This window comes from Chenopodium album, chromosome 27, assembly GCF_948465745.1.
Source record: "Chenopodium album chromosome 27, dcCheAlbu1.1, whole genome shotgun sequence".
Lineage (NCBI taxonomy): Eukaryota > Viridiplantae > Streptophyta > Magnoliopsida > Caryophyllales > Amaranthaceae > Chenopodium > Chenopodium album.
In genome coordinates, this window is record NC_137860.1 from 10,321,740 (window position 1) to 10,346,737 (window position 24,998).

At 38.0% G+C, this 24,998-nt stretch overlaps 2 protein-coding genes across 2 annotated transcripts in view; both read right to left on the minus strand.

Moving 5' to 3' along the window:
- Nucleotides 1-8,320: 8,320 nt before the first annotated feature.
- On the minus strand, nucleotides 8,321-13,249 carry LOC145619663 (uncharacterized). The gene is made up of 4 exons (XM_081674368.1): nucleotides 11,160-13,249; nucleotides 10,140-10,448; nucleotides 9,041-9,410; nucleotides 8,321-8,920 (listed from the first exon to the last, which is right to left on the minus strand). The coding sequence occupies exons 1-4, from the start codon at nucleotides 13,247-13,249 to the stop codon at nucleotides 8,321-8,323; spliced, it is 3,369 nt and encodes a 1,122-aa protein (XP_081530494.1).
- A 1,987-nt stretch (nucleotides 13,250-15,236) lies between these two features.
- LOC145620475 (secretory carrier-associated membrane protein 1-like) overlaps nucleotides 15,237-24,998 on the minus strand; it is a 33,643-nt gene continuing 23,881 nt past the window's right edge. Inside the window, exons 11-13 of the mRNA XM_081675160.1 lie at nucleotides 20,865-20,913; nucleotides 15,413-15,478; nucleotides 15,237-15,323 (exon numbers count right to left, since the gene is read on the minus strand). Of these exons, the coding sequence (XP_081531286.1) occupies nucleotides 15,237-15,323; nucleotides 15,413-15,478; nucleotides 20,865-20,913 (202 nt within the window). The remainder of the gene's footprint in view (nucleotides 15,324-15,412; nucleotides 15,479-20,864; nucleotides 20,914-24,998) is intronic.

Genomic DNA, 24,998 nt, shown 5'->3' on the forward strand with positions numbered 1-24,998 from the left:
TCTGCAATTTCGCCAATTTTGCGCGGGTTCTCACAGGGCTGCGCGCCCGCACATTATTTGCGCCCTTGCACCTTGCTTTCTTCGATTCTTCTCTCATGCTTCCTTGGCTTCTTCTTTGCAATCCAAGACTTCAAATACCTAAGCACAAACACCAAGGGAAGCAATAAGGTATAGGGAACGGTGCAAACACACAATGAAGGCAAGCATACAACAATATACGCGATTTCATTAAAATCACATCGAGACATGTATGCACGCATTATTTGAACAAAACAACTACAAAACACCCTAAGACAAGCTAAAACAAGGCATAAACACTATCCTAGGAGTGACATAAATGTCACTCATCAAATTCCCCCAAGCTAAACCTTTGCTCGTCCTCGAGAAAAGCTAGAGCAAAAGAGAACAAGAGGAAATTATTGAAAGCAAAAGAAACAAAATAGAAACAAGGAGAAAGAATGTACACTAACTCACTGTCGTAGGAATCACGGTTGTTTTTAGCTACAACAAGCCCTTAAAACCCCAAAGTCGCCTATGAGGACGAGTGAGGTCTCGTGAGGGTTTCCTAAGAGCTTAACCCACAACTCTTGAGAAAAACCAGGGCAAGGCAACAAAAGGAAAAAAAAAGAGAAACACGAAGAGAAAAAGCAAACACAAGCTCATATATGGACAAGAGATAGGGACAAGTACTAATGAATGCAAACCTTTCTAAATGGACAAATGTATGCACGTTTCAAGATGTCAATGGTTGATTGAAACATAACACATGCTAAGCATAGAGAACTACTTAGGACTCAATCCACCCTAGCCCCAACCAATCGGGCCACGTTCTCTCCACTAGCTTCAAATCAACCCTTATGCTAGCTTCTCAAGATTCCACGAAGGAACCGGAAAAAGATAAAGAAATGAAAAACTTTGAGAAGGTAATCCCGACGTCTCAACTATGCATACTCTTTCCATAGGTTTGAAGTCTATCTCCCTCCACCGTTCTTTTGACCTAACCCACTAGAGTCTAAGGGTCTTTTTATTGGTTATAACGTAAGGCTAAGGGTTAAGGCGGGGTAAAAATTTAAAATTTGGTGATATTTCCTAAGTGAAGCAAAAAGTGCGGCCGACACTCAAAAACACTCAAGAATTCACTAAATATCAAGCGAAAATACCACTAATGCCATTCCCCAAGCTTATTCAAAACAAACACACAATATTCCCCCAAGCTTGAACAAAGCATTGTCCTCAATGCTTAAACTAAGGAAGAAAATGAAACCATCTAGAAAATTTTTGTTGTTTTGCTTTTTTTTTTTTTTTTTTTTTAAACTTTATTCATTGTCCTTGCCTTTTTTTTTTATTTTGGACGGCTTTTCCTTGAAACTTCACTTGATTTTCATAAATTTGCATATTTCTTTACAAGCTCAACTCTAACCAAATCTCAAAATGCATCTTGTTTATGATTAACAACTCAAAACTCAAACCTCACATGCCAATGCTTCACTAACTAAAAGGTTGGTAAACATAGGTCATTAGGTTTGTAATGTGGTTTAAACAAGAGCGGAAAACATAAGGCTCAAATTGGTTAGCAAGTAGGTTTATGCAAAATAGAAAATCAAATTTGTAACAAAACAAAAAGAAGATAAAGAAAAAAAAAAAAAAAAAAGAGAAAGAAGTGCCCTTTTCCTCCCCTAGAGTGCTTCGGTCACGATCTTGGGAGCTATAAGTCAAAACAAGGATCAAGACATGCATAGCTAAGGATCCAAATGTGCCACACAACAAAGTGATGAAGGCTAGAACAATGTTACCTCACACGGGATTATAACTAAGCAAATACCAACCAAGGGTGCCAAATCCACTATAGAGAGCAACACCATCTTACCACATACCCGTGAACTAGGGCTTCATGGTGCCCTAAAAGTTCTTAACCCGGCTACCTTAGCATGTAATATCCTAGAGTCAACCAATGACACTCTCAAGCCGTGCACACATTAACCACTTAGGAAGAAAGGCATTCAAGAGTAAACAAATCCAAAAGATATAATGTCCAATTAAGAACAAACAAAACACGATTGCTAAACTTGCCTTGAAGTAAACAAAAATCTTTTTGGATTTTCCAAAAGCATGAAAAACATGGAAATGCATATACTCAAGTGCATGACATGTATGAATCAACATCCCACCAAACATGATAGAATACCCTCCCCCAAGCTTGAATGAAACCAAGCTCTCAAATCATAAACGATGAAACCAAGGAGGGGAAAACAAGGAAAAATTAATCCAACATTACCAACACATGATCTTCAAGTCACAATAAGTAAGAGAGAGAGAGGGAAAAGAAGGATATTACCGGATATGGGATAAATGCAAAATCACACAAAAAACCCGAAATAACCTCATATGAGCCACAATCTCTACAAATAAGGCTTGAATTCCACATGATAGGTAAGTTGAGGCACATTTCCTTGATTCTTGATCATCACCAATGCGCAAGAGTATATCAAGTTGTGTACCTAGCAAGGAACACAAACACGTCCATGAGAGAAAATCTAATCTAAAAACAAAAGAAAATGAAAGCAATAAAACACGGGTTACTTCCCGCAAAGGCTTGTTTAACGTCCAAGCGAGACCAATCTAGTAAATAACCCGACAAAGAACGCAAAAGCTTGTCATATGCACTGGCAAACATATCAAGAAATAGAGCATACGCGATGCTCATATGACAAGCAAACATAAAGTACAAGGAGACTTTATGTTTGAGAGAAGGGGGAAAAGAAAAAGTAAAAGAATCAAAAGAAAAATCAATAAAATAAGAATTAGAAAATTCAAAACTAGAACTAGGGAGAGAAAAGGGAGGAACAAACTCATTTTGTTGCTTTTTGGAAGGTGAAATTCCATCATTGAGTTCAAAAGAAGGGTAATGGGGAGCTAAAGAGATTAGGGGCCCCTCAATCGGTGGAACTTTGAGGAAATATGGAAGTGAGATAGGGCAAGAAGGAAGGTTGGTAAGCTTTCTTAAAAAGGGGGTGGGGATTGAAACACAAGCCTTTTCCTCCAAAGAGTTCCCTTCTAACACATCTTCACTACCCTCAAAGAGTTTGTAAATGTCCTCAACCACCAATTGGGATTCTTCACTCTCAATAAGAGCATGGTTTTCATTCTCAACATTCCCCAACTTAACATGATCAAACATGAGTATCTCATCATCACCACAACCCATCTTTTCTCTTAACAACCTCAAATTAGTTTCTAAGTCCACCAAAATGGGATCTTCAATGGGTTGCAAAGAGTGTTGAGGTTCAAGTTGGATAAAGGGTGTGGTTTTCAAAATATCGTCAAATGAAGTATCTTCCATACACCCTCTATCGCTTTCAACATCATCATCATAATCATCCTCAACCATGCACTCAAAAGCCCAATTAGGTTCAACCATATGGGAGGGGGAAGAAGAAGGAAGGACATTTGTTTGGGATTGAGCTAGGTGGGAAATTTGGCTCTCAAGTGCCTCTAGCCTAGCTTTCATCTCCTTGTTATATTCTTCTTTCTTTTCCGTCATCTCATTAACCTTCTCCATCATCTCGTTGAGCTTCTCCAACAACTCTCCTTCCTCTCTATGTCCCATTGAATCACCCTCACGAAAATGTTCACTAGATACATGGGAAAACTCATTTGGAATCATGTTGGAAAAGGAAGAGGTAAAGGGAAGATCATGCAAGTGAGGATTAGGGGTATGGGGAGCATCATCAACATCCATGCACGCATTTAAAGAACATTGAGAAAGAGCATGAACATTATCAACATTAAGATGCATCTCATCATAAATAGCACACAAGGGGGAGGGATTTGCATCTTGGGGAGCATAGGATTCATCATTAGAGTGCATGCAAGAGCTAGAAAAATCACAAGAATTAGCATTATTCTCTTGCTCATAACCATCCTTGGCAAACCACATATAGAAATCCCAAGCCTCATCCAAAGATTTGGCTCGAAAATGACCATTACACATGTTTTCAATCACCCCTCGAGTATACTCATTCAATCCCCAATAAATAACTTCACAAGCCTCCCATAAGGAACAACCATGGAAATTAGAGAAGTCTTCAAACCTATTAAAGTAGACCCAAAAGGGTTCATATTCAAATTGAGGCAAAGAGGAACAAGACATCTCATTTTGGACAAATTGATCCATGACTCAATGAAGACAAACAACAAGCAACCAAACAAGAAAGCTCAAGAATTATACACAAACCAAAATAAAAGCAAGAAGAAAAACAAACCAAAAGGAAATTATTCACAATGGACTAGTCTCAATAAGATAACACAACGATAATGGAAGCCGTTCCCCGGCAACGGCGCCAATTTGACAAGGTAATAATCGCGTCGTCAAACGACTACACCTAGATCAAATACAATTTATACAACCTAAACAAACCTAATACGAGTATAAGGCAAGCATAGGGGTCGAACCACAGAGAACGGTTAAACACCACCAAATGTTATCGACAATTAAGCTAGTCCGGAATAGGAGATAAATAAACTAAAGTCTAAAAATGCTAAAACAAGAAATAACGCATTAAGGGAAATGGTTTAGGAATAGCATTCACTTGAACATAAACAAAGGCATAGAAATTGAATTAATTATGAACTAAACATGCTCAAATATCGAAATAAAGGATCCAATCTAGCCGCCTTCCGGGGTCAATTGGCTTCTCCTAACATAGCCTCTATGTTTCCACATTAGAACCATATACTAGGAGGTAGTACTAAATAACAATCGATTATAATGAACCTTAACTAAGTCAACTTCCGTTCCTTGTTAGCAAAGATTCACCTTTAATCAACCAACAATGTGCACTTGCAAGAAGATTAAAGAATATCAAGCATATAAAGACTTTAATCACAAATAAATCAACTCTAAACCTAGAACATGCTCAAGATCCAACTACACCACAACCATCCCCTTAATGGGAGAATTACTCACTAATCATGATAACAACAAGATTAATCAACAAATAATCAAGAATCAACATGATTAACAAGAAATACCAACAACAAAAACGATAATCAAAAGAAAGCAAATAAAAATAGAGGAGAGAGAGTTAGAGATTCTCATTGATTGAAGATGAAAGTCTACAAACAAGATGATCAATCTTCTTCTTCAAAATCCAAGCTCAACAATGGTGAAACCCTCACTTTCTCTCTCTAAACTACTCTAATCCTAAGCTAAACCTAGAGAGAGAAGCTCTCCTAAAACTAGGGAAAAAGATCTAAAAGAATGAAGTTCCCTTTTTACAAAACAAGCCCCGCAATATATAAAGAATCGCGCAAAAACGCTGAACAGGACCCGCTGTGCGCCCGCGCAAGGATCTGTGCGCCCGCGCATGGTAGCTGTGCGCCCGCGCGTGCGCCCTCGCAGCGGTCTGTGCGCCCTCGCAGCGGCCTGCGCTCCCTCGCAGCAGCCTGCGCGCCCGCGCAGAGTAGCTGCGCGCCCGCGCATTTGTGGGTTGCGCGGCTAGTGCTTAGGTGTGCGCGCCCGCACGGTGTGGGTGTGCGCCCGCGCACATGTCGCGCACAGGCCGCGCAAAACTTTCTGCCTCGATTCTGCAATTTCGCCAATTTTGCGCGGGTTCTCACAGGGCTGCGCGCCCGCACATTATTTGCGCCCTTGCACCTTGCTTTCTTCGATTCTTCTCTCATGCTTCCTTGGCTTCTTCTTTGCAATCCAAGACTTCAAATACCTAAGCACAAACACCAAGGGAAGAAATAAGGTATAGGGAACGGTGCAAACACACAATGAAGGCAAGCATACAACAATATACGCGATTTCATTAAAATCACATCGAGACATGTATGCACGCATTATTTGAACAAAACAACTACAAAACACCCTAAGACAAGCTAAAACAAGGCATAAACACTATCCTAGGAGTGACATAAATGTCACTCATCACTGCCCCAAAGCCTCTAGCCCTTACGATACCCTCGCTTCCATTTGTGGCCGTGCCCTAGCTATCAGTGCCAAAAGGAGAGCTGAGATCATGGCTGATGATAATGCCAAGAAAAGAAAACTAACACCTCTAGCCAATCGGCGAGGTGGAATTGTGATCTTCAGCCCTAGGCAACCTGAAGGGCGGGCCGAGAAGAAGAAGGATCAACCAGCGCCCGAGAAGAAGAAAGATTAGTCGGTGTCTGAGAAGACCCCGACTGCCAACAAAGCTAAAAGCCCTGAGGCCATTGTAAAGAAGGTTATTCAGGGTATTGAGATCGAAGATCTCACTTCTGCTGAATCTCCTCGTCAGCCTCAGGCAACCACCGCAATTGCTCCTACAACGGTTGGGTCGGATTCCAACATCCCAGCCTTGACTTATCGGTCCAATCAATGGATTGAACGAGTTTCTGGAAGGTTTCCAGATGAAGTTTTGAAGGGGTTTGCCGTCCCTCCTGGCCATTTTGGCGACCGTTGGCAACCCGCTACGGATGTCGGCCGGAACGAATCTATGATAACCGATGACCCAATGCAAGGTGGGAATCTCGGTTATCGGCTGTTGAGCAATTTGACACTGCCGATGGACAGACCTGCTGGTCCAATCGGCCCCCTTGCTGCTACTCATATGCACAACATGATGAAGGTAATTATATTATATTTTTTATTATTTTTATTCTATTTTTTATTTTATTTATTATTTATTTTTTTTTAAACGTTATCGGTTTCCCTATTTTTACTTATATATACACTTTTTATAGGCCGTCATGTCTGGCACAGAGCTGGTGGAGATGTATCGTTACTATCAGGAAAAACATCATCAAGCCTCCGCCAGCGAAAGTGCTATGCAGGAAGTCATCAAAAATGCTGAAAAAGCTTTGGATGACTTGAGGAAAATAAAAGAGAAAGACGACAAAGAGATGTCGGAGCTGAAGGTCAAGGCTGAGAGGGTTGCCAATCTCGAGCTAGAGGTGCAAAGTTTGAAGACTCGGATCACTGAGAAAAACAAGGTCGTTGAGCGGCTTCCCTCAGTTGAGAAAGATCTCCGGGATGCCAGGATAAAAATTAAGAGCCTTGAAGAAAAGGTTTAAGAAATGGAAGCTGACAAACCTGGTATCCGCCAGAGAGCGGTCGGCCGTTATCTAGCCTCCGACGAGTTCTGCGCCAAACTCCAAGATCGTTTTGATGGAGGTTGGACTGCTGCTCAGAGATGTGTTGCCCACGCTGCCGGTTGGAAAAAGGATGATTGGGCCAAGGTTGAAAAGGCTTTCGGCGAAGAAGCCTACAAGATCCCTTCCGGCTTCGAGGTTCAGCAATTCTCTGAAGAGGACTTGTAAAACCTAGCGCCAACTGCTGATGACGGCCCCAAAAATCCCAGCATTTTGGATTCCCCAGTGCCTGAGAATGCACAATCTTGAAGGGGCGGGCAGTCATCACCGACATCCTCTTGTGGGTCTTGTATCATTGGGCCTTACCAGCTTTAACTCTGTAATTGTCTTTTGTATGTATGAACACTTATTTTGACAATGTTGTCCTATCGGCATATACCCCTTTTTTGTGGTGATGCCTGTCGATTGTCAATTTCATCTGCTATCTGTCAACTATCTTTTTTTTTTTTTTTTTGTTGTCTGTCAACTATCTTACGAATTTCTACACTTTTTATCATAACTATGTTGTTTTCTGCTTATCATTTTATAATCTGTTTGTACTTACAACGTTATGATAGCTATATTGCCTTGCTACTTCAGCATATATAAAAGAACTTGCAAGAAATAAAAGTTTACCTGATAGTTTATCTGAAGTTCGACAACTTCCCATCAGAAACTTCAAGACCTCGGCTTTGGAAGACATAAGGTCTTTACCAAAAATTGCATTAAAATTTACCAAGGTATGACAGATAAATACCAAAGCATTTAAAATTTACCAAAGTATGACAGATAAATACCATATCACTCCCTGCTCCCCTCAGTATATATAGTTCGTTCTAGATCTATGTATACTGAGTCATAACCGGTTGTTGTTCAGATTATAACATCGGTCACCTACTGCTTTGTTGTTTCAGCCAGTTAGGTACCCTCTCGGCGATCACATTCTGAGTTACGCCTCATATCGGCATATACTCGAATTGATTTGGCCGGTATTTATATTTTGAACCAGCAACCTCATGAGTTAACGTATACAACTGATCAGGTTGTATAACTGTTATCTTCATGGAAGCGGTTTTGAGCTGTCCGTCCCACTTAACGATGTTCTGTTTAATGGAGGATGCCTATTTCAATGCGCATTGCCTGAATACTTCTTAATTCATCACTGACATCTTTCTTGATATCAGCTTCACATTAAAAACGTTTATTACACATAATACTTCTTCAGTACAGCCGAATTCCATACATTTTTTAGAGGTGTTCCATCCAAAGTTTCCAGGTAGAATGACCCTTGGACGACGACATCTCTAATCCGATAAGGCCCCTCCCAGTTTGCAGTCAGCTTCCCGTCTTCATTTCCCTTACCGGTTGCTGCGGTTCTTCGTAGTACCAGATCTCCCACCTTTAATGGCCGATGAGATACCCTTCTATTATATGCTCTAGACATTCTTTCTTTAAACGCAGCTGAATTAACTGTTGCTTTCTCTCTTAGCTCTGGCTGAAAATCTAATTGTTGTCGCAAGAGTAGATCATTTTGGTCTTCACAATAATGCTGAACCCTAAATGTCGGCAGTCCGACTTCTGCTGGTATGACCGCCTCTGTCCCAAAAACCAAGTTATAAGGTGATTCATCTGTGGCTTCCCTTACTGTTGTCCTGTTTGCCCACAATATCTCTGGTATCAAATCCGCCCACAAACCCTTTGCATCTTCTATCTTCTTCTTAATGGCTGCTATGACCTGTTTATTTGCTGCTTCCGCTTGGCCGTTAGACTGTGGATGGCATACTGCTGCATAAGCAAACTTTACCTTATACATCATTAAGAGATCTTTGACTGGTTTACAGTCAAATTGGGTTCCATGATCAAAAACCATCGCCATCGGCAACCCAAACCTCGTGAAGATATTTTTCCATATAAACTTTTTCACCTCCGATGCCGTTATCTTCGTTACTGGTTCTGCCTCTATCCATTTGGTGAAGTAATCAATTCCCACTATCAGATACTTTCTGCCACCTATGGCCGATGGGAACGGGCCTACTATATCCATCCCCCATTGGGCAAAAGGGATCGGGTTCAATATCGGAGTCAGATCATTTGGAGGCAAGTTGATAACTGGGGCAAACTTTTGACACTTTTCACATTTTTTAACATAAGCCACTGCATCGGCGTTCATTGTCGGCCAGTAGTATCCCCTTCTCATTGCCTCTCTGGACAAGGCTCTTGCTCCAAGGTGGTTTCCACAGCTTCCCTCGTGTAATTCTTCTATTAACCTTGCTGATTCCACATCCGTTATACACCTTTGCAATGGTAATGAAAACCCCCTTTTGTACAACTAGCCCTGGTACATAACGAACCACACACTATCCTTCTGTAACCTTTTCAGCTCTCCTTTGTCTGTTGGCCCTACACCATGAATAATGTATGCCAGTATTTTATCATACCATTGATCCCCCACTTCAACACAACAGACATCCGCCGACATCTCATCTATGCTTCTCTGCCTTAAAACCTCAACCATTACTGTTCTTTCCAAGTCATTGAAGCTTGAACTTGCCAATCTTGCCAATGCATCTGCTTGAGCATTTTTCAATCTCGGAACCAATTTAATCTCAAAGTATTGCAACTGAGCTGCTAACTGTTTCATTTTCTCCAAATACTTCACCATTGCTGGCTCTCGAGTTTCGTATTCCCCACTAAACTGGCTTGACACCAGCTGAGAATCAGTTGTCAAAACTAGCCGTTTTGCTTCTGCCGCTATTGACAGCTGCATTCCGGCTACCGCGGCTTCATACTCGGCCTCATTATTTGTTGCCTTGAACTTAAATTTCATGGCGTATTCAAATATTTTTCCATCTGGAGCCGTTATCACAACTCCGGCCCCTGCCCCCGTTGCTGTGGCTGATCCATCAACTGATACCTGCCATGTTCCCAACTCCTCTTCTTCATCTGTGTATGTGGTTTCAACAATAAAATCTGATAATGCTTGAGCCTTAATTGACGTCCTAGGCTTGTAACTTATTTCATACTCCGATAACTCTACTGCCCATGTCAGTAGTCTACCAGACGTATCCATTTTGCGCAGTGACTTCTCCAGGGGATGATTGGTGAGTACTTCTATCGGATGTGCATCAAAGTAAGGTCTTAACTTCCTGGCTGCTACTAGTACAGCTAAAGCCATCTTCTCTATAACTGGATATTTGCATTCTGCCGCATTCAAGACATGGCTGACAAAGTAAATCGGTTGTTGTTGTCTCTTCCTTTCTACCAACAAAACGGCCGCTATTGTTTTTGGTGATGCCGAGATGTATAATTGTAACACTTCTCCCTTCTCAGGCCTGGAAATTGTGGGAAGAGATTTAAGATGATTCCTCACTACTTCTAAGGCATCACTTTGTTCTTTTCCCCACTCAAATGCCTTATTCTTTCTCAACACCATAAAAAACGGGAGTGCTTTATCAGCTGATTTGCTGATAAATCTTGTTAGCCCTGCCATCCTGCCCGTTAACCTCTGTATATCACGGATGGTTTTTGGTTGTTTCATTTGAAGCACCGCATTCACCTTATCGGGATTCGCATCTATCCCCCGTTCACTAACCATGAAACCTAAAAACTTCCCTGATCTCACCCCAAAAACACACTTCTCTGGATTCAACTTCATTTGATATTTTCTCAAGGTTTCGAATGTCTCCCTCAGATCGGCTATATGGTCTTCTTTGTTCTTACTCTTTACTATCGTATCATCCACATACACCTCAACATTCCGCCCTTTCTGTTTCTCAAAAATCTTATCCACCAACTTCTGATAGGTTGCCCCTGCATTTTTCAACCCAAACGGCATTGCCTTATAACAATACACACCTACATCTGTTATAAAGGCCGTTTTATTTCTGTCGGCCTTATGCATGCTGACCTGATGATATCCTGAGAATGCATCCAGAAAACTAAGCATGGCATGACCAGAGGTCGAATCTACCAGCCTATCTATCCGAGGTAATGGGTAGCAATCCTTAGGGCAAGCTTTATTCAAATCTGCAAAATCCACACACATTCGCCATTTCCCTGTCGGCTTCCTCACCATTACTACATTTGCCAACCATTCGGGATATGTACAGGGTTCTATAAACCCTGCTGCCAAAAGCTTATTCACCTCGGCCTGGATCGCTTCTATCTTCTCAGTCGAGAAATTACGCTTCTTCTGCCTTATCGGCCTAAATTTTCTATCAACATTCAGCTTATGTTCCATTACCTCAGGATGTATGCCTGGCATCTCACTGGCCGAGAACGCAAAGACGTCGGCGTTCTCGCGCAATAAACTTATCAGGTTACACCTGGTCTCCACATCCATATCTGCCCCAACTTTCACTGTTCTACTGGGGTTGCCTGGCTGCAATTCAACTTGGACGGTTTCTCCGCCCGGCAACGGCCTTGGTGTTTCTTCAGGTCTTGCATCAAAGTTTTTCATTGTCAAATCTTGCACTGTCGGCTCACTTTCCCTTGTTGGGTTGCATGGAACTGCGGCATTACCAACTGGGTTCTTCAAAGCTGTTACATAACAGGCTTTCGACATAACCTGACCTCCATACACCTTTTCCACAGCTCCCAAGTTTGATACATAGGCTATTGCCAAATGGTATGTTGATACAACAGCCTGCATGTCATGAATTATCGGTCTGCCGATAATTGCGTTATAAGCCGACTTGACACCTACCACCAAAAACTCTGCCATCACATCCCTCGCTTGTGGTCCATCACCCATCCTTACAGGCAACACAATGCTCCCTTCTGGCCTCACTGTCGACCCATTAAAACCGATCACAGGGTATGATACCGGTTTCAAGTATTGCCTTCCTATATTCATTTCGGTAAAAGCCTGCATAAACAACACGTTCGCTGAACTACCTCCATCCACCAGCACTCTTTTGATGTCAGCCCCATTGATCTTGGTTATCAGGACTAACGGATCATCATGTGGGAACACTACACCTCGTGCATCTTCTTCCGTAAATACAACTTGTGGTATTGATGCCGGCCGAGGACGATTATCTACATCTAAAGCACAAACTAGATGACGGTGCTCCGCTAAATGCTTCTTCGCTCCACTAATCGTCCCTCCATGAATCGGCCCCCCCGTTATCACATCCACTCTTCCTGTAGATAACGGCGGTACTCCTGCACCCCCTTGTCGGACTATCCTCCCCTGTGTCCTTTCAGGCCTCGCTTCTATCTGCTGCCTCTCAACTGTTTGTGTTGGCTGTAGATTCCTGCCGGTATTCAACCGGTATTGTGTTAGGTGCCCTTTCCTGATCAACTCCTCAATGTTGTCCTTCAATTGGGTACATTCTTCCGTATAATGCCCCACATCCCTATGGAACATACAGTACTTCTTCACGTCCCTCGACCTTGCTTTCATGGGAATCGGCCTTGACCAATCTTCTCTGTTCTGATTCACTGAGAAGATTGCAGCCCTTGGCGTATTCAGGGGGGTGTAAGTGCTGTATCTCATTGGCAGTCTTGTCGGTCTAGTATCTTGTCGGCCTCCTCCTCCCCTTCCCGGGGCAGGAGCTCTCGGCCTGCTTCCTCCAGATGAGGTCCCTTCATACTGACTCTGCCCCTTCACGGCGACCACATGCCTGCTACTCGTTTTCATCAGCTCTTCACTCTTTATGTAATCATGGGCCTTGCTGAACGCTGCTGCCAGTGTCGGCAAGCTCTTCCTTGTAAGATATCTTTTAAAATCCGAATCAACCAACCCATTCATCAAAGCCATCACAGCTATTTCCTGTTGTAGTTTCGGAATGGTATTAGCTTCGTTGTTAAATCGCCTGATGTAATCCCTCAAAGATTCATCCAGTTTCTGCTCTATAGCCATCAATTCTCCAGAGGTTCTCTGCCTCACGCTGTTACTGACATATTGACCTACAAACATCTCGGTCAGTCTTTCAAAACTATCTACTGACCCGATTTCAAGGTTGTTAAACCAATCGGCTGCAGCCCCAATCAAAGTTGTCGGGAAGACTTTACACCAAACTGCATCCGAATTTGTATACAGCATCATGTGCCCTTCATAGGACGTTATGAATCTTGTCGGATCCCCTCTCCCATCATACCTACAAGTCGGCATCTTCACCTTTTCCATTGGTTGATCCAAGATGTGCTGGGCAAATGGAGATGCCCTTAACTGCACCACCATGCGCACCGTTTGACCTTCTATCTGCTACTGAGTTCTGGTATTCACAACACGGCTCGAGGATTGCTCATCCTGCCGTGACGTTGTATGCGTCCTTACTGACGACTCATGTCGGGGCCTCCTCGACGGGTTCTCTAACTGGTCATACTGTTCTTCTTGGTTTCGGTGCAATATTCCCCTATCTGCCTGAGCAGCTTCTCTTTCAGCCCGTGCTGCCTCAGCCTCCTTCCTCTTTCTACTCATTGCACTCATCACTCTTGCAGCTGTTTCTAACTCGTCTGGGGTGAATGCCGCCATAGGATCCTCTGCCTCTCCTCCTCCTGCAGGGGGGGTTATCGGCATATGGAACTGATTACCCTCTAGGGTATGGGTTTCATCTACTATCTCCACCTGGGGTTGTCCTACTGGTATTCCATTGTTTCCGGCCATGATTATTGTTGTTGTATATATATGTTTTGTGTGAGGTTCTTAGGCGATAGAAGTGATCAACTGTCCCCTCCTTCTAGCGCCAAATTGTTTCTGTCTGATCCCGACTCCTCCAAGAACTCGGACCTGAGATTCTGATACCCCTATCGGCAAGCTGAGAACCTACACAATGAGAAGAAGTTAGCTAACCCCGGGGTGATCCGGGGATAACCACTCCGATGATAAAGTCAGAAAGTGTTTGAGAAAAGAAGATAAGTAAGAGAGAGAAAGTAGAGAGAGATTAGAGAGAGAGAGTAATTAATGCCCTCATTAATGAGGTCTTACCAACTATTTATAATAGTTTACCTTGACAGGTGGCTCTCATCCATGCAGAGCCTTTTGTGCCAAGTGTTGAGCTTCTGTTGCCACGTGTTGAATTTCGGCAGGCCGACATGTCTTCATTCTGTAACATATCAGCATCTTCTCTATAATTATTAAAACCTGGTCGTGTTTTCACAAGATATCGGTCATGCCCAGATATCATCCCATACAGTAAGGTTGGGAGAAACTATTGCACATGAGTAGTTGTTAATCATGCTCTGAATGCTGATAGCAGAAGGTTATTAACAAAGTGATTAATAACTCTTAGATTATATGATTAATAAATGCAAGATAACATATTCAAAGAATTTTCTAGGGTCAAAATGTTTTATGCCACCAAAGAAATTTCAAATCATGACATAATTGGCAGATTGATAAATTATTGTCGAATACATGTCTTTAGTTTGTTGACTATATATACAATTGAGTCTTGATAGATTTTTTTATCAACCAAGATTCTGAGTTACCTCATATAAAAATTCAGTGGTACAGTGACTCTTATAAAGTTACACCACAAAAAAATAATTTAATTACAGAGTTAATATGATATATTATTCTTAAAGGCCCTATGCGCACCAAGCACGTCTCATCAAGAGGCGACAGGTTGTAGATAATTTAGCAATTTACGAGATGCATGCAGCTTATTGGAGCACATGCCAACCTTGGGATTGAAGTTTCATTACTACACGGAGGGGGGTTAATTTTTACAGCAACTACACTTAGCTTGTATTCACCATTGACTAATTAAGTGAGTAAACCAATGCAACGGTAAAGGTCTCAACACCAGGTGCTACATTGGAAGACAAATTGTTGGTTTTACAACTAAAAATAGTGATTTAAAAATCACCAAACAACCACAAGGATAAAAGATAACAAAGTATCGGTAAGTTGAGAAGCATATATACGAATAATAACCAATGAAGTTACAAAAGGTTGAAACAAGTGAGACAAGACCACTACCAACCACCTTCAAATTGTAAAGATGGGGTGAACAAGTGAACAAAGTTTAAAGAAGAGCGTTCTTTAAAACTGATATAGTATGTAAGTGATGTAATAAAGAAAAATCAAAGCATAAATTGAGGTTGTAGGTTTTCAAGAAGCAATAAAATCAATTATCTATATATACAGTGTACTCTCTTAATACTCAAGATTATAGTGCTGACATCATTGTCTGTCTTGCGGCTTGCTTCTTCATCTCAGCTGCTTTTCCACTTCCACGAAAATACATGTAAACTTGCTGCATAAAAATTTGATATGATGGTGATGAATTGAGAAGAACAACCATGAGAAAGAAAATAAAATAGCATTAATGAAGCATTAGCATACCTGAATTACCCAAATGCTAAGCATCATTTCCAGAAAGAAAAATCCAAATCCAATAAGGTATAAGATCTAAAAAAACACAAAAAAGAAATGACATAAAATTAGAGCCTTTACACTACTTTAGAAGATTTAAAGGGAGAGGAAACTGCGTAATAAACTTTCCCATGTTTGGATAAATTCTCTTTCCCTTTTTAATAAAATACATTCTTCAGTTGTTGAAGAGATTTACTAGGAAGAAAATGAAAGGTCTCTCTTTCCTTACCCTCACTTCTATTTTTTATTCCTCTTTATTCTTCCTCTCCCTTTCATTTTATTGTTATTATCTTACCACAATTTAGCCTCTCAGTTGACATTATTAGTTTATGGTAATATACTTCTCTTGTTTATAGAAATCTGACACCAATTTGTTTCTAATTAAAGTTATTTCAATAGTTTTAAAACTTAAATAGATACCCTTATGGCATGGACACCTTAAAATATCTCTCCAAACCCAAACTTGGTGATGAATGACCTTTTATCGTCAATTGGTTAGTTTGCACATTAAAATAAAGAATTGCTTGAAGTCCTAGCCTTTATTTATTTCAATTCACCTAATCCAATCCATATCCCAACCGAATATCCATTCATACCCTTTTCCCAATCGAAATTACAAATCATAACCTAATTTTATTTCTTCGTGACCCTTGCCCAAAATCGAGAAAAACTAATTTGATGGCCCTATAACTCTGATTCAAATGTTATTTGGTTGAATAGGCTTTGAAATAATCTTGATATATCATAAGCCCAATTCTGATTTTAAATGAAAAAGATATTAGCAAAACACTAAAACTTAGCCCAAAACCCCTATATCAAAAAATCTACAAAAATATTTTGAACTACAATTATTGTGTTGGAAAGTAAGGTAAGTTTTTTTAAAAAAACTTTAGCCTCCCCTCTCTCTTCTCTCTCCTAAACTCTAATCTCCATGGTTAATTTCGAAGGGGCTTCTATCGGGTTTCACCGGTGGAAAGCCCTAATCTTTGTTTATATTTTTTTTTCTTGTTTCTAAGACTATAATAATGTATCCCTCAAAAGAAAGGGTTAATCTCTTTCAAAAGACAAGCTTTTTTCGATCTCCTTTGAAAGACACATTTTTCAAACTCTTTCGAAAGACAAGGTGTTATTTGCGTTTAATTTGGTCTCCAGTTGTGCGAGGCTACGATTGGTTATTGCTCGGATCGAATTACAAAATCAGTATAAGAATTTTCTTTTTCACAAAATTTTGAAGCAACGACGGATTAACTCTAAAAGTTGAATGAAACAACGAATAAAGAATGTGCTGAATTATTATAATTATCAATTTATGTATCTGAATTCTTAGCCCTTCCCTGATAAATTCTTGTTTAATTTTGTTAAATCTTTTTTCATTATCGTTAATTATCAATTATAGATGACATATGACTTTATTTAATGATGTATAGTCCTTTAGGACTTCTTTCAAAAAAACAACAAAAAACAAAAAAAAATTGTATTGGAAAGTAGACTTAAATACTGTTCCAAAGATGTATTATATTCCCTATTCGAAGTTACAGATCAAAAGTTATGGAGGTTTTAAAAACGCGTAAATCTGCTAAAGTACCACACCACTGTACAATGTAAAATCTCATGTTTCAAAGCACCGTGGTACGCACGGTACAAAGAACCGCGATATGATACAAAGAACCATGGCATGGTAGAGAACAAAAAGAAAAAAGCAAAATATAAATATACACACAATAATTTAATCCTTTAATCGTCCTTATACCTATTCTAATCATTATTTTCAAGAATTACAAAGTCCCTTTGCAATACTTAGAGTATTACTCATCAACATAGGCGTAAAAGGTTAAATTTCTGAGAGTTTGGACAAATCAAAACTTTATTTTATTTTAATTTAAATCTTTCAATTTAATATATAGTTTGATTGAAGTTACTAACATATTATTCATGATGTAGTATTTTAAAGGAGAGCACGTAATGTGAGTAATTAATTTATATAATTACTTATATTATTTATTTTGCTAGTATCATGTTTAGGGTCATTGTTATGCTTTAACTAATAATTTAATGATGTTGCGTCCAATATTTATGTCACACCATTTTATTTTGATCATTATTCTTTTACATGTTTAATCAAGAATATATTATTGAAAATCACGCTTAATAAGATAATTTGGAAAACCGAATCAAGTTCCCTTTAATTTTGATCTTGTGGACTTTAATAAGTTATCACAATACTTAGCATTTTATGTGCATTAATAGTCAACCAACTTATTAAAATTAGTTTGGAACAAATTGAATATTGTTTTTATGTCTTTTGAATTGCAAAGAGTATTTTTCTCAATAAAAATCGAGTAGATGCCAATATAGGTGAAGTTGACTTCTATGACTCCACTTCATACGATCATTCACGATCCCTCATTCGTGGTTCACAACCATAAATCTCATGGATTATAAATGGGGTGTATATGTGATAAGTGACATTTATGTCACTCCTAGGGAGTAGTATTAGAGTCATTTTCGTGTTTATTTTCCCTTATTTTACCTTTTATTATCTTGTTTTCTCTTTAATAAAGTCTCTAGTTTATTTTGGTAATTTTGGTGTGCTTTAGTTTATTTTCTTTATTTTATTAGTTTTAGTCTATTTTCCTATTTTATTTTATTTCGTCCTTTGTTTATTTTCATTTTATTTATTTTATTCTTTGTCCCGATTCTCCCTTATGTTTATTTGGTTGTGTAGGATCGTGCTCGGAGGTCGGAGGTTCGGGTTCAAGGTCCGAGTCCAAGGTTCGAGGCACAAGCTCACAAGCAAGCAGCTGCCCCTAACCAATACCCCTGCTGCCAGCTAAACCTTCACCACACCATCACCTTATCCTACACCACACACACACCAACTCTCCTTCTTCCCCTGCTTCCAGCTTCTCACTCACAAGTCACACCATCACCAACATCAACAAAAACAACACCAATCCCGCCAGCACTAACCAACCACCACACCTTTTATTTCCCCTGCTCCCAGCCGCAGCTTCCACCTCCAATCATCACCGAAACCACCAGCACCTGCCACCACCAATTACCACCTTCGCACCAGCCTAAATCCGCCACCTACACCAGCCACAATCAGCAGCAACACCACACACATCAGCACCAACCACCGCCACAAAACCACCACGCAATTCATCCCCGACACACCACCACACAGCGCCAACAACAACAGCAACAGAGTAGCAGCACCGCAGCAGCGAGGAGCAACCCAGACCACCGCGGGCGCGGCCCTCTGTTCTCCAGCCTACTCCAACTTTCAGTAGATGCCTGGGAGATGCCTAGCCGCGGCCGCTCCGTTGCGGGTCTTATCTTTGTCAATTCTCACGTGATTTGCACGAGAATGGAGGTGCTCATTAATGTTGAACGGTGGCGATTAAGTGATGATTGCTGATGAAGATTGATGATGAACGGTGAAGATGATGGTTGATGTTTGTGATGGTGTGAAGCATGGGATTATTTCCCATTTACAAGAGCAGCGAAATACGAAGTCTGAACTTCGTTTTCCTGTTTTTACTTTTGTTTTGTTTTTCTTTTATTTTTCTTTCTTTTAATTTCTTTTAGTTTCCTTTAATTTTTATTTTTCTTTTACTTTCTTTTCCTTTCTTATTTATTTTACTTTCTTTTCCTTTTCTTTTAACTTTCTTTTATTTTCCTTTTAAACTTGTAAATAAATACCCATTTTTTGGGGGCAATTAGGGAGAGAACATTTTATCTATTATTTACTCTCTAATTAGTTTTTAGGAGAGCTTCTCTCTCTAGGTTTAGCTTAGGATTAGGGTAGTTTAGAGAGAGAAAGTGAGGGTTTCACCATTGTTGAACTTGGATTTTGAAGAAGAAATTGGTCATCTTTTCTATTGATTTACATCTTCAATCAATGAGAATCTCTAACTCTCTCTCCTCTATTTTTATTGCTTTATTTTGATTATTATTTTAGTTGTTGGTATTGCTTGTTAATCATGTTGATTCTTGGTTATTTGTTAATTAATCTTGTTTATCATGATTAGTGAGTAATTTCCCCATTAAGGGGATGGTTGTGGTGTAGTTGGATCTTGAGCATGTTCTAGGTTTAGAGTTGATTTATTTGTGATTAAAGTCTTTATATGCTTGATATTCTTTAATCTTCTTGCAAGTGCACATTGTTGGTTGATTAAAGGTGAATCTTTGCTAACAAGAAACGGAAGTTGACTTAGTTAAGGTTCATTATTATCGATTGTTATTTAATAGTACCTCCTAGTATATGGTTCTAATGTGGAAACATAGAGGCTATGTTAGGAGAAGCCAATTGACCCCGGAAGGCGGTTAGTTGGACCCTTTATTTCGATATTTGAGCATGTTTAGTTCATAATTAATTCAATTTCTATGCCTTTGTTTATGTTCAAGTGAATGCTATACCTAAACCATTTCCCTTAATGTTTTATTTCTTGTTTTAGCATTTTTAGACTTTAGTTTATTTATCTCCTATTCCGGACTAGCTTAATTGTCGATAACATTTGGTGGTGTTTAACCGTTCTCTGTGGTTCAACCCCTATGCTTGCCTTATACTCGTATTAGGTTTGTTTAGGTTGTATAAATTGTATTTGATCTAGGGATAGACAATTGACGACGCGTTTATTCCCTTGTCAATATGTGTAACCTCCATTGATTAAATCACTGTTGCCTTTCGGTTTGTCCCTTTTCGGGGTTGGCTTTAATGATCTATGAACAGTTTACAAGTTCCTTAAAAATTTGTTGGTGGCTCCCTAATGTTTTGTCCCTAATCATATAATGTCAAATCCCACTTTCTAGAATTGCCAAGCATATTCAAAACATGCTTACGTAGGCGCGCTTCAATTGACGCCTACAACCCTACACCCGCAAATAGAGTGTTTCATGTACTTGTTTTACTTATTCTATGTGACATTCACCAAAAACTTGCACTACAAACATATTATTTACTAATTTCATCATATGAAATAATATCCATTCTACTAATTCTATATAATTAATAGAAGTTACTACATTTTTGTATGTACGTTGTTGTAAAAAATTTTAGTTTAATTCTTAAATTTACTAAAACCTCTAACTCCATCAAATGGAAAATTTAGGATTTTTTAATGCTTGTGATAATCATATGTACTACTTTACACGACTAAAGCTAATTTTTATTCATGCCAACCTCATTTTTTTCTTTTAATATAATAAATGAACAATATAATATGAAGACATGAATTTATAGACATAGTTTCAAGTAAATTTGCCACCGAAAAAGTGTCATGTACATATAGAGGATGATAGTTTAAAACAAGAGTCAGATTAATAGATTCTGTGACTATTTTATCTTAATTTAAGATAAACAAATGATAACTATTGTTAACAACAAAAAAAATAAAGGTATTGACAATATAGAACTTACCCCAATCGTAGCATTATCGGATAACACGTCTATAGCAGGCAATATACCCCTATTATACAACATAAGAAACAAGCATCAAACTATAGTAGAAATTTTTTAGTGATAAGCATGAAAATATATTTGATAAAATCTAATAATGTAGATACACCAAACCATCTTAGCATTCTTCCTACATTTAAATCTTCCTACATTTATTATAATGTCTCAAAGATTACATCACACATGTCCAACTAACAGAATGTTTTTTTTCTATATGCAAATATTGTATGGTAAGAGATGAGTAGATAATCAGTTCCATAGTAATTTTAATATTTTCAGTCATTACGATAACACCCCAACCATAAATGTTATATAGCTTCCAAAAATGCATCACAATGACAAATCCCCCCAAACCAACACAAATTATTTCTAGCTATTTTGTATTCATTCACTCAAGCGTGCACACCCTAAGAAACTTCCTAAGATGTCATCCATCCCAAAATAATCCAAATTAAGCATGTTTAGTTAGGAAGTCCCTTACTATATGAGTTTCTAATAAAAAAATTGTGTTTTATAACGTAGGAGGTATTTGTACATAAAATCATTTTTAAAGCAAAGTGTATGTATTGAACTTAATCCGACTTAAGATCGGCATTGTTCCCATTATACCTAAACACCAAAAGATTCTCTCTCATTAAGCGCCTGACCTCAATAACTAAAAGGTGGGGACTCGGTCACAAGGTTGTTTGGATTTCGTTTGTAACACTTTGACCACTAAGGGTAGTTACAAAATTAGCAAAAGTGAAGGACTATTGGCCCCGTAGATCAGCACAAGTTCTTTAGTTGCATTTTTTCTTCATTCATGCTCACCTATGAAACATCTTATGAGGTCACCCATCCTAAAGCTACTTCAACATAGGCACACTTATGTATAAATTATCTTCTGATATTATATTACCTCAAATAGCATGTAATTAAAAATTTTCTAAGTACATATTTAAGAGGCACAAATATTATAATTAAAGGGTTTTAATAAAGTAATTTTGATTTTGTAAAAGAAATTTAAATATGGGAAACAATAATGTATCATAATTCAAATATAAGAGGGTCAAGGATGTTTTTAATTCTTAAATGTCATTTTTGTAAATAACCAAATCCTGTTTATGGCAGCCTATATATACTTAATGATGATGATATACCATCATTTTTCCCTTAATTAAATTTGCAAAATCCTAACATTTTCTCTCTTCTTTCCCCCTCCATTTTCACGACTCTACCTCTTCCCCCTCTTGATTCCATGCGCCAATCACCACAAGAGCATCACCACCCGCCAATGGCACTAGCACTGGTGACCACAAACATAAAGCAAAACCTAACAACGACCTACACCCCTCCTTATGTTTTCTTTAGTTCATTTCAGCCCTTTTTTCTTTTAAAAAAGCCCTCTCTTCTTATTTTAATCATTGAATTTCATATTATTAATATTGTTTATCAAGATCTAATTGTCTGTAATGATGCTTATATATTATTAATGATACCATAATTCCAAATCATATTAAAAAATTAATAGCTCCAATTCAAAATCCTAGGTATCTAAATTTAATGATTTATGATAAGGGTTGGATAGTGTGTTGTTAAAGTGTAATTGAGTTTACTATATTATAGTTTTGCAAATTTCCCTAAACACTAGTTTTAATATTTTTATAAAGAGAAATACCCATGAAAAAAGAGATTAATTGGAGATTAACAATAATTCATATTATTTAGAAAGTTTTTTTTTACGGGAATTTAGAAAGCTTTAATGCTTATATATATTTTCTGGAAACTGTATATAATAGTGTCCATAATTATAGGATACTGAATTAAGCGATTTCTAATAATTCGATTTAACTTGAGGTTGTCTTTGAGGTATGAACATGAGTAAATACAAAGTACGTATTCTCCCTATGGTAAAATGTTAGAAATTATTTGGATTATAACAAGCTTGCTAGTATCATAACTATGATGGTTAGTGATGATTTGTGTGCATAAGATTGAAATTGTTAATCCGTCTTTTTAGCTTATATATTAAATGTAAGCACAAAAAAGTAGATTAAATAGTATACATGAGCTTGTTGTAAGATTTATCGAGTATGAGCCATGTAATTATTTATTAAGTATGAGTTATACATGAACTATTAATCCATTGATTTTATTATCAAGGAAGGAGCAGGCCCGACTTTGGACCTTTCGAAGATAGTTAGTAGGTTTAACTATGACACGTGTCAAGAAATATTTTTTTTCAAAGTTTTATTAAGGAAATTTTGCAAAAAACCACCTTTTATAAAAAATTTTTTGCAAGAAACCGCCTTATAAATTTTTATTTTGCAATGACATACCTTAATCAAAATTTTTTTACAATGACACACCTTAATCAAATTTTTTTTTTTTTTTGCAATGACACACCTTTGGGCAGAAAAGTGAGTTTTATCCTGTTTTTCGGCGTTGACCTGACCACTGCGAGGCACATGACCTCTTAAAACCACTCTCCAACTACGCCAACAACCAGAACGTCAACGCAATCTTCTTACCCATCCCACCGAAACCACTCTCTTTGGTGGCATTCTGGTGGGTGGCATAGTTGGAAGGTGGTTTTAAGATGTCACGTGCCTTGCACGTGGTCGGGTCAACGCCGGGAAACAGGGTCAAACCCTCTTTTCCGGCCAAAAGTATGGCATTGCAAAAAAAATAAAAAATAAATTGATTAAGGTGTGTTATTGCAAAAAAAAATAAAAATAAATAAAAATAAAAAATAAAGATGGTTTCCTACAAAAGATAACTTATTCAAGATGTTTTTTTGCAAAATTTCGTTGTACTAATTATAGAAAATACCATTTATTTCTCAATTTACATACCAAAAAAAAAAAAGTTCCACTAAGACTTTGAGGGGTCATTTTGGTCCTAAAAACACAAACAAAATTAAGCTTCGAATTAGCAAAAATAAAGAAAAGTCTTGTTTTGCGTGTCAAAAATGTCTCGATTTGCGTATTGTTATTTTTTTAGTCTTTAAAATTGCATAATTAAGTTGTTGAAAATCTTTTTGAATCTTCATATATTCAAAATAAGCCCAAAATTGACAAAAAAATGATAAATTCCTTGTTTTATGTGTCAAAAGCGTAATTTTTTTACATGCAAAATGAGACGTTATTTTATTTCCCAATACCAAGTTTAATATAGACCCATAAAAGACAAAGATGACTTTCAAAATCTTATCCAAGCAATTTTCAGAGTTAAAAAATAACGACACAAACATTGACATTTCTTGACATGCAAAATGACCCCTGAAATCTCACTCGAACAATTTCGCAATAGAAAAATAACATGGCTATTTTAAGACACTAGGTTAGGTCCCGTGCAATGCACGGTATTTTAATTACCACGTATTTTCTTTTGACAAATTAATTTAATATAGCACAAAATATAAAAATTGTTAAATATCTTGAACAAAACTGAAGTAACATGGAATATTTGATAAAGATCATATTCTTAAAAAATATTGCACCTAAATCACATCTTCTTGAAAAAGATTATATATTTCCTTATTATTTTGTAAATAATTGCTTTTGTTTTTCTAAGAAGCAAATAATTGTGTATCAACATAAAAATGATAAATATTATTGCTCATTTATATATTTGACAAAATAAATTTTATTTTAAAATAACTTTCTTAGACAAAATTCAGTAATTAATTATTAAAAATATATACTAAGGACACACCAGGAGATGACACGTGTCATTGTTGGAGTGTCTTTTAGTATATAATTATTCATATCCTGGCACGCAAATTTAAGCTGAATTTGGAACCAAAAAGTTTCAAAATGACCCTAAAAACCTTACTAGAGCGATTTCAGAACTTAATAAACACGCAAATTAAGATAATTCTTGACAAAAAAAAGGGATGCATTTGCATCATTGGTTTTTTACGATTACGAGCTTAATTTAGGCCTTCAAAATCTTAAAGGAGCATGTTTCGGCACTCAAAACGAGAAACAATGTTATTTTTAATAATTACTTAAAATTTTGAAAAAAAAACATATTATGACACATGCCATGATTAACCCTTATGACTAACGGTGTGACTAACAGGAACGACTAATTGAGCTAACGACCATTAGT

Coding starts and splice junctions, on each gene's coding strand:
- LOC145619663 (XM_081674368.1), bottom strand. CDS start 13,249: ATGGAAAAGGTGAAGATGCCGACTTGTAGGTATGATGGGAGAGGGGAT. Junction 9,411..10,139: donor TGGGCAGTAGAGTTATCGGA/GTATGAAATAAG, acceptor ACCATTGCAAAG/GTGTATAACGGATGTGGAAT. Junction 8,921..9,040: donor CGAAGATAACGGCATCGGAG/GTGAAAAAGTTT, acceptor ATGATGTATAAG/GTAAAGTTTGCTTATGCAGC.